Genomic DNA, 9646 nt, shown 5'->3' on the forward strand with positions numbered 1-9646 from the left:
GGGGGAGATTGTGCGTGTGGAGATTGTGAATGAGTGTGCATGCATGTAGACTGCATGGGGAGATTGTGCGTGTGGAGATTGTGAACGAGCGTGCATACATGTAGACTGCATGGGGGGAGATTGTGTGTGTGGAGATTGTGAATGAGTGTGCATGCATGTAGACTGCATGGGGGGAGATTGTGCGTGTGGAGATTGTGAATGAGTGTGCATGCATGTAGACTGCATGGGGGGAGATTGTGCATGTGGAGATTGTGAACGAGCGTGCATGCATGTAGACTGCATGGGGGAGATTGTGAGTGTGGAGATTGTGAGCGAGTGTGCATGCATGTAGACTGCATGGGGGGAGATTGTGCGTGTGGAGATTGTGAACGTGCGTGCATGTATGTAGACTGCATGGGGAGATTGTGCGTGTGGAGATTGTGAGCGAGTGTGCATGCATGTAGACTGCATGGGGGAGATTGTGCGTGTGGAGATTGTGAGCGAGTGTGCATGCATGTGTACTAGGCTCGTTCCTCGCCACGTTCCGGTGCACAACTGAGAACGACCACGAACCGAGGCATACTGCCAAAAGGACTAGAAGGGTTCGGGTGTATTTTTCAATTCTGGAGCACGCATGTATTTTTATATACAAAAAAACATGGACCCTAAAAACTGATGAATGGACCTCAAAGTTTAACGCTTGTACTGATCAAAAAAGTATGAAGAAAATAGACAGTGAAGAAACAGTCACAGTGTCAATACTGACAAAGGACATGTACCCTGCAATTCAGGAATAAAAGGACAAACAGCCTGACCCCAAAATGGGCAGAAGGAATTCGTATGTATTTCCCAAAAGAAGATAAACACTATGAGGCACATGAGCAAACACTCATCCAATATCATTTGTCATGAGGAAAAGTACATTCAAGCCTTGGTTCCTGTTACCATCCAAACAGATCAGGCTGGGCATTCTTCTATTTTTTTATTTTATTTTTTTCTTATCACAATAAGCAATTTTTGTTTAATATTTTAGAAGACTTGTACACTTACAATCATGGATACACTTAAGACACCATGAGATTAACAATGATGTTACCATATACATGTGGAAACCTTTGTTTCTAAATTTAGTTGTTGGGGCCGGGGAGATGGCTCAGGAGGATAAGCGCTTGACTGGCAAATGCTAGGATCTGAGTTCAATCCCCGGTTCCGCCAAAAAAAATAAATAAATAAATTTAGTTGTATACCAAAACTTTTTTTTTTTTTTTTTGCAGAACCGGGGATTGAACTCAGATCCTTGTGTTTGCCAGTCAAACACTTATCTTACTGAGCCATCTCCCCGGCCCCTCCAACACCATTTTTAAGAGAAAACCCAATTGTAATTTTTGTGAAAGACTTTTATCTTTAAATCAGTGACCAGTTTATTGAGGGTGTCTCCTAAGAGACTATTTTGAGATAATTGGGAGCTCCTCATTAACGAAAAAAAGGTTGGTCACACCTCTTATTCATCAATAAGACTCCTCTCTGAATAATTTTTCTTCGCTCTATCAAATTTTTGCCTAATTAAACTTTTTGATAAACTGTGCATAAGCTGATTTTGCTATGACTTAGACCAGCTGGTAGCTTAAGAAGAAGCATGCTTGGGCGGGGAGATGGCTCAGTACAATAAGCACTCGCCTGGCAAGCGCAAGGCTCTGAGTTCAACCCCCAGTTCTGCCAAAAAAACAAACAAAAAATAAGAATGCTAAATAAAATATTTGAAAGGGCTGGAGAGATGGCTCAGTGGTCTAAAGCGCCTACTTGGAACAAGCTTGGCAAAGCACAGGGACCGCGGTTCGATCCCCCAGCCCCACATGCCAGCCAGCCCCGCCCCCTGGTGGGCTGAGCTGGCCACACACACACACCACACACTCTCTCTCTCTCTCTCTCTCAAATAAATAAAAAAAAAAAAAAAAACAGTATTCCACTGGGATGGCCACAAAGGCCAGGACATGTTAGGGCACTGCGGAAAGGACCCGCCGCACAACTCCTAGACCACCTGCCCACGTGCCCAGCGCTCTGACTATGTCCTGGCCTTTGCTGCTCCCGAAATGTGCCGCAACAGGAGAAATCTCCAATTGGGAGGAATGCTTGTCTTTGGTTCTTCTAGAACATCCAAATAAAAAGAAATTTTCCACCTTCTCTCCATCTACAATAAAGAGTTGATCATAAACCTGTTTTGAAAAAAGAGGAAGAATTCTTATGAACCAGTCCCATTTATGAATATTGATATAAAAATATGAACAACTTTCTCTAGTTAGCCATTTTGCAGGGGACACCAAGTGAATACTATCCACAATCAGGTAGAATATATTCTAAAATGGCTTAATGTTTGGAAACATATTGTTTACTCTTTGAAAGTCTATTAATCTCACTGTAAATAAAGCAATTTATTAACAGGATAAAAGCAATATATTATATCCAAAGATGCTATAAGGCACCCGCACATTATTTTCTAAAATAAGTGCCAAAAAACAAAAATGAAAGTCAAAGGGGCCGGGGAGATGGCTCAGTAAAATAAGCGCTTCCCTGGCAAGGGCAAGGGCCTGAGCTCAATCCCCGGTTCTGGAAAAAAAAGATAAAAGTCAAAAAAGTTGAACAACAGTTAATCATACAGCTCAAACCCACTCCTAGGCACCTGCCCAGAAGAAATAAAAAATATGTCCCCATGAAGATAACAATATGTAACAACCATTGTTAACTTCCTGTTCTTGTTTTGAAACTCTGTATCATTTCTATTGTCTTGTGCTTTGTATTTGTCTTTGTTCTTGTTATTTGGTTTTGTTTCTTTGCTCTTCAAAAGAATAAAAATATGTCCCCATAAAAACTCGCCTATGGGGGCTGGAGAGATGGCTCAGTGGTCTAAGGCACCTACTTAGAACAAGCTTGGCAAAGCATCAGGGACCGCGGTTCAATCCCCCAGCACCACATGCCAGCCAGCCCCGCCCCCTGGTGGGCTGAGCTGGCCACACACACACACCACTCTCTCTCTCTCTCTCTCTCTCTCTCTCTCTCTCTCAAATAAATAAAAATAAAAAATAAAACTCGCCTATGAGCGAAGCGCCTTCGCCTGCAGGGATCGAACGTGTCAGGCAAGCAGTTGGTCCCAAAACACCACGCACTGCCCGGTGCCATTTATGTGCAAAGCCCAGCACAGGCCGTTCTGGAGAAGAGCTGACGCTCAGCGGTGGCTGAGGCTGGCCGGGCTATCAGGCATTTTCAATATGATGATTTTCAAGAAGGTAAAAGTGTCCTAAAATGTGATTATGATGACAGTTATAAAACTATGAACATTTTTTAAAATTGAAATGCACCCTATCAATGAATGAATATTATGGTTAATAAGTTATCTCTCAATAAAATTGTTCTTTTAATAAATAATGCTGGCCGAGGATGCAGCTCAGTGGCATAGTGCCTGCCTAGAGAGTGTGAGGTCATGAGTTCGATTCCGGGTACCAGAAAAAAAAGAAAGAAAGAAAGAACAGGTTTATGCCAGGCATTGTGGTGCACATTTATGGTCTCAGCTCTCAGGACTGAGGCAGAAAGACTGCCATGAGTTTGAGACCAGCCCAGATCACATAGTTTAAGCCTGACTACATAGCAAGATCCTGTCTTTAAAAAAAAAGACAGAGATTGTCAAACAGATGAAAGGGCAAGACTTATCTACATGCTTTCTAGAAGAAACTCACCTGCGCAGCAGGATGGGTCCTGGGATTCACCCCCCAGCACTCAAAAAGAAAAAAAGAGGGGCCAGGAAGATAGCTCAGCGCTCTAAACGCCTGCCTGGCAAGCACAAGGACCTGGGTCCAACCCTGGATACTGCGTGTGGTGCTGAGCAGGCTACCGGGCCTGGCTGTGCTGGCTCACACCTGTATTCCAGTGCCAGGGAAGCTGAAACAGGAGGATCACTATGAGTCCGAGCTGCGTAGTGAGACCCTGTACCAAATACATAAATCAAAAGAAAAAAGATTAAATTATAAGTTCAGTAGGAAAATTGAAAGACCTATTGGAGGCTTAGAAATGCCAGGGTGAAGGGCCGGCCAAATAGCTCAGGGGATTAAAGCGCCTGCAAGCAGGCACAGGGGCCAGGGCTTTGCCTGCCGTGCCACCCTCCCCCCAGCCCCGTTGTGATGAGACGGCAATTGAGACTGGGCGTGGTGGTGGGCACCTGTAATCCCAGCTCTTGGGAGGCTGTAAACAGGAAGATCACTATGAGTCCAGTCTAGTAGTGAGACCCCGAGCATCCTGTAGCCCTTCCCTAAAATACAAAAGAAAGAAAGAAATGCTAAGATGAGAGGGAAACATTGCCCAAGAGAAATTGTTCCTTTTAAGTCTCTGCTCTTTTGAAACTACCCAGCTCTAACTGCTTCATGGCTTCATGACTACTTTCTTGACCCCTGCAGCCACGAGAGCGTAAGGAGACGTGCAGGATGCGTGACCGTACGTCGTACCAAGCTTATTAGGGTGACGCCCCTCCATCTACCCCTGTGACTGGTGACCCCACCCGACCAGCTCACGAGAACTGGGGCTGTCTGCCTTGCCTTTGTACTTCCCCTTGTGCATCATAGAAAGGCCCTACACCACCAGAGACCTGGACCTGCTGTCCTGGGTGACCCTAACCCGTGACCTTGCTGCAAATAGATCTGCTCGAATCCTGGGTGCTGTTTCAGTGCTTCTGCTGAATGACTTGCAAGCAGCCAGGCCTGTCCGGCATCAGGGACCTCAGAGACGCCCCGGCCCCGCCACCAGCCACTCTTATCACAGTTGGCTTCCTATGTCGGAGCGGGGAGCGTCTGCAGTGACCCACTCTGCAAGCCTCCTGGGGCTCCCTCTAGCTGATGTCTGTCACCCGGAAATGTCCTGTCTCTGGCAGCCCAGATGGGGACAGCTCTATCAGGTCGGAGCCACTTGAGAGTCAGTCCAAGGCCAGGATGTGAGGACACTGAGTGACAGGAAGTGTGCTGAGAGTCCGCAGGGGCCTGGTTTGTTTGTAAATTGCTCGTTTCCCACAGCACAGCACTCTGGGTCCCAGCCGAGGACGATAAAAACATCTGGCTCCTTGCCTGGGCACCAGGCTCCCTGCTCACCCGTCTCAGTGGTGGAAACTTCCATCCCAAGAACAGTGCTGTCCCTGCAGCTGAGCTTTCGTGTGCTCCCTACTCCTGGCCTAGGACTCCACCTGCTCTGTGAGCTCATTGTTGTTTACCTTTAAATAAGCCTTATAGGGCTGGGGAGATAGCTCAGTGGTCCAAGCACCTGCCTGGCAAGCGCAAGGACCTGGGTTCAATTCCCGGTACTACGTGCCGTGCAGGCCCGGGAAGTCCTGCTGGCCCTAAAACCAGGCATGGTGGTGCACACCTGTAATCTCAGCACTGGGGAGGCTGAGACAGGAGGATCACTATGAGTCTGAACTGCATAGTGAGACCCTGTACCAAATAAATAAATAGAAAAAAATAAATAAGCCTTATATTTCAGAATGATTTTTCTTTCTTTCTTTTTGAGACAGGGTCTCACTATGCAGTTCAGGCTGGCCTTGAACTCACTTTGTAGCCCAGGCCGGTCTCAAACTCATAACAGTCCTGCTTCAGCCTCCAGAGTGCAGGGATTATAGGCATGTACCCCTATAACCAGCTTAAAATAATTTTCCATTCACAGAAATAGAAATAGTGCAGGGGCACCAGGGGAGCTCACCAGAGCCACGCGCCGTCACAGCTGAGAGGTGGAGGATGCCTGGTGCTGGCTGTGAGCTCTGAGCCTCTTCAGGACCTGACTGGTTGCCCACTAACACCTTTCTCTATCCAGGGCCACACTGTAGGATGCCACCTAGGATGCGTTTAGTGTCGGGTTTTTGAGATTTTCTGAATACCTAGTCACCCATGCCTCTTGTCCACAGGAAGTGGGTTCCAGGACTGGGGCACCATGCAGAGTCCCCTAGGTATTGGGGCTCCATGGAGGACATGGTGCCAGCCGAATTCGAGTGCTGTTCTTTGGAATTTTTTTGTTTGTTTGTTTGTTTTTGCTGGCTCAGGATGCCTTAAGGGCCGGTCTGGAGATCAAACCATGGTCCCCTGCACCTGAATGGGTTTGCCAGAGCAGGCTCTTAAACAGCTGAGCTAACCCACAAGCCCCCTGTTCTTTGGAATTGTGGAACTCCTTCTCCAACTCCCGAATCTGCAGCCCAGAGTCAGGCTGCGTGTCCCACCAGCTCCAGAGACTGGATGCTGACCACTCTCCTGAAAGGACACGCCTGCTCACAACTGCACTTCTTCTAAATCTAGGTGTAACACCCAGGCTCTCCCGGGGAGAAAGTAACAGGAGAGCAACTTAGTACCCGCTAACAGACTTCAAAATGCGAGCATTCAGATTCCATGACACTGAAAAGCAGACCCACGTGCCAGATGCTGGTCCCTGCTCTTGAGTGTATTGCCTTTTGGAAAAACAGAAGCTGGACATAGAGGCCCTCGGCTGTAACTCCAGCACTGGAGAGGTGGAGGCCGGAGGATCACAGTGAGTTCCCAGCCAGCCTGGGCTAGTATTGAGCTGAAAAGGAACTAGAACCATGGCCAATGGGTAAGGTCTGCGTGACTAAGGTTTGGTTGTTTTGTTCTGCTTTTTCCACTTGGTGGGCATGGCCTGTGGGGGTGCAGCGAGAGTGGGTAGGGTCTCAGGAGACCCTGTCTCAAAAATTTAAAAAAATTAAGAGAGGAAGAAAAAGTTGAGGAGGGACCGGGGAGATAGCTCAGTAGAATAAGTGCTTACCTGGCAAGCACAACGCCTTGAGTTCAATCCCCGGTTCCGGGGGAAAAAAAAAAAAAGAAAAAGTTGAGGGCCAGAGATATAGCTCAACAGGACAAGCACCTGCCTGGCAAGAGCAGGGTCCTGAATTCTATTACCAGTATAAAAAAAGAAAGAAAGAAAGAAAGAAAGAGGAAAAAAGAAAGAAAGAAGAGAAATATATGATTACATATTCGGTGTAAGGGCTAAACAGCAGTTACCTTCTAAAATGCGAGAATAAATACTATTTTACTTCATTTTTTTTTAACTGGAAACATCTGACACTTTCTAGTCTGTGCACACACAAGCCAGAACTCCAGGTCATGCGACGGGCCCCGTGGCGCGATGTCCCTGCCCCTTCAAGGACAGCGTTGGCCACTGAGCACTGGGAAGCCACAGGGCGGCCACATGAAGGGCGGCAGGTCAGAGCCCCTCCGGGTCTGCGGTCACCACCTTGAGGACAGCGTCGGGTGCGGAGGGGAGGAGACCCTTCCCGGCCGCGCATTACGGTCCTCGCTCTCGCGGTCCTCCCTCCTTCCCTCCCTCCCTCCCTCCCAAGTCCGCCGATGTGCGCGCTGCGCATCAAGCCAAAGCAGGGGCACAGTCCTTTTGGACCCGCGCGCCGGCCTCCGCGGCACCGCCCGCTCCTCCTGAGCGCCCTCCGGTGGCCGAGTGCTCGGCGCCCCGGGACGGCGGGCCGGGGGCTCCAGTCTCCGGGACGGCGCCCTGGCAATCGCCCCAGACCTGCCGATGAAGCGCTTGCGCTGGACGGCCCCTAAGAGCGACGCACCGCGCAGGGTCCCCCGGCCGGCCGAGGATGGGGGCCGCCCAGGAGGGGGCCACGGCCCAGCCCGCCCACCGCGCCCGCCCGCCCGGGACCTCGCCTAGCCCGCCGGCTCGGCTCCCGCCCGCCCAGCCCACGCAGGCCCGTCCCACCCCTGGGTACCGCCCACCGGAACTTTGACCTCGGGGACCCCCGCCCCGCCCCCACGGAGAGCGGGAACCCCAGCCGGCCTCGCCGTCCTCCGCCGCCATGCGCGCGCTGGTGCTGCTGTGGGTCTGCCTGGCGCTCCGGGGTGAGCCGGGTCGGGGTCGGGGGTGGGCTCGGCCGGCCGCCGCGGGGTGCGAGGAAGAGCCCCCCCGTGTCTGCGGGCTGCGATGGCCCCGGGGCTCGATTCCTACCTTGGATCTGAGAGCCCCGCGCAGAGTGCAGACAGGAGCCTGGCTGGCGGGTGTCCTGCCCGGGAGGCGGAGGTGACATCCCCCCTGCCCGCCCCTCGCGGGGTCTCTGCGCAGCCCGCTTCTCTCTTGCTTTTAACGCCTGAATCAGGCCACACGGGACGACCGGGGCCCCTCGGTGTAGTGCGACTGGAGCCCACCTCTGTGCAGCGGGGGAGCACCCGCAGCCCTGCCTGGGGCCCTGGGCGGCGGGCGGGTCCTGGGCCTGGGGGCTGATGCGGAGCCTTCCTTCCTGCCCTGGCCTTGACCTTAGCTCGCTTGTGCCGTGTTTCAGCTTCTGCCAGCTTCCTGACCTGCCCCAAGGAGATGAGTGGGTTCGAGGGCGACTCCGTGACCCTGCGGTGCACGTACGGGAGGGAGCTCCGCGCGCACACCAAGTACTGGTGCAAGGAGGTCGGACTCTTCATTTCCCGCTGCTCCAGCAAAATCTTCGTGGGAGAGAACCGCCCGGAGGCCACGGAGGGCCGCGTGTCCATCCGGGACGACCCCCAAGAACTGGCGCTCACGGTGACCCTCAGGGACCTCGTGAAGAAGGATGCCGGGGAGTACTGGTGCGGGGTCCAGAAGCTGGGCCGGGATGAGGAGTTCCGGGTTTCCCTGACTGTCTTCCCAGGTAACCAATGTCCCCTTGCACAGCAGGCCACAGGTGCTGGATGATGGTGCTGGGGTCGCTGCTCTGGAGGCGGCCTTGCTGGTTGCTGCCTCATGAGCCCCTCGGGACTACTGCAGTCACTGGGGTCCCTGCTGGGCAGCGAGGGGGCATAGATAGTGCCCTGTGAGCCTTTGCAGGGTTTGGGCTGGCAGATGCTGAGCAGGAGGGAGCCCCTGCCAGGCCGTGCCCAGGTGTGCCTGAGACAACGTGCCAGGTCTTGGGGACAAGACAGGCATCCCAGACATTAAGGACAACTTGGAGTCAAGGGTGCTTCTGCAGCAACCGGAGGGTGGGCCAGCCACAGTGTCGCTGGGGCCCCTGCCCTGGCTGCCCTTCCCCCATCTGGAAGCCCAGGGCCCGGAACCCAGTGCATCCAGGGCTAGGAACATGAGGCTCTCGGGGGCCTAGAAGCCAGAGAGTATCCGGGCAGCGGTGGCTCTGCCTGAGGTCAGGGCCTGTCTCACAGTTGGGAAACTGAGGCACGGGACTCATTTGCTCAGGGTCCGGGGGCAGGAAGTGACCGCTGAGACTTGCCCTCAGGGTGTTGCTGGTGCTGTTCTTCTTCCTTCCCCTCCTGGCTGGGTGGGTGATGCCCATCCTGTGCCTACCCAGCCTGAGCACCAGGTCTGTCCCCCATGAGGCTGTATTTTAATTCGAGGAAGTAGAGTTAAACTCACGCTCAATCCGGCCTCTGTTTTCTCAGCATTTTTTCGGTCATGGTTTTTCCCTAGTTGTGAGCAATTCTGCCTCTTTCTTTTTTTTTGCGGAACCAGGGATTGAACTTAGGCCCTTGTGCTTGCCAGGGAAGCACTTATTCCACTGAGCCATGTCCCCAGCCCCAATTCTGCCTCTTTCTGAGCATCTCCATTTTGCTCTAACCCAAGTTTACTATGTGTGTGGTCACACCTTGTTGCCCTGATACAGGGACGTGAAATTCCCAACCTGGCCTGAATGATTTCTTTT

At 52.0% G+C, this 9646-nt stretch overlaps 1 protein-coding gene across 5 annotated transcripts in view; it reads left to right on the plus strand.

The window, feature by feature from the left end:
- The first annotated feature begins 7768 nt into the window (after positions 1–7768).
- Cd300lg (CD300 molecule like family member g) overlaps positions 7769–9646 on the plus strand; it is a 9999-nt gene continuing 8121 nt past the window's right edge. For 4 of the 5 annotated variants that reach the window (XM_023717993.1, XM_023717996.1, XM_023717995.1 and 1 more), the window contains exons 1-2: positions 7771–7868; positions 8306–8644. In XM_023717993.1, coding sequence (XP_023573761.1) covers positions 7826–7868; positions 8306–8644 — 382 coding nt within the window. In that variant the 5' untranslated portion in view covers positions 7771–7825. Of the gene's footprint in view, positions 7869–8305; positions 8645–9646 lie in introns of all 5 variants that reach the window. The other variant, XM_023717994.1, reaches the window with a different exon arrangement.

The sequence above is a fragment of the Octodon degus genome, unplaced genomic scaffold (assembly GCF_000260255.1).
Source record: "Octodon degus isolate 3935 unplaced genomic scaffold, OctDeg1.0 scaffold00056, whole genome shotgun sequence".
In the NCBI taxonomy this organism is placed as follows: Eukaryota; Metazoa; Chordata; class Mammalia; order Rodentia; family Octodontidae; genus Octodon; species Octodon degus.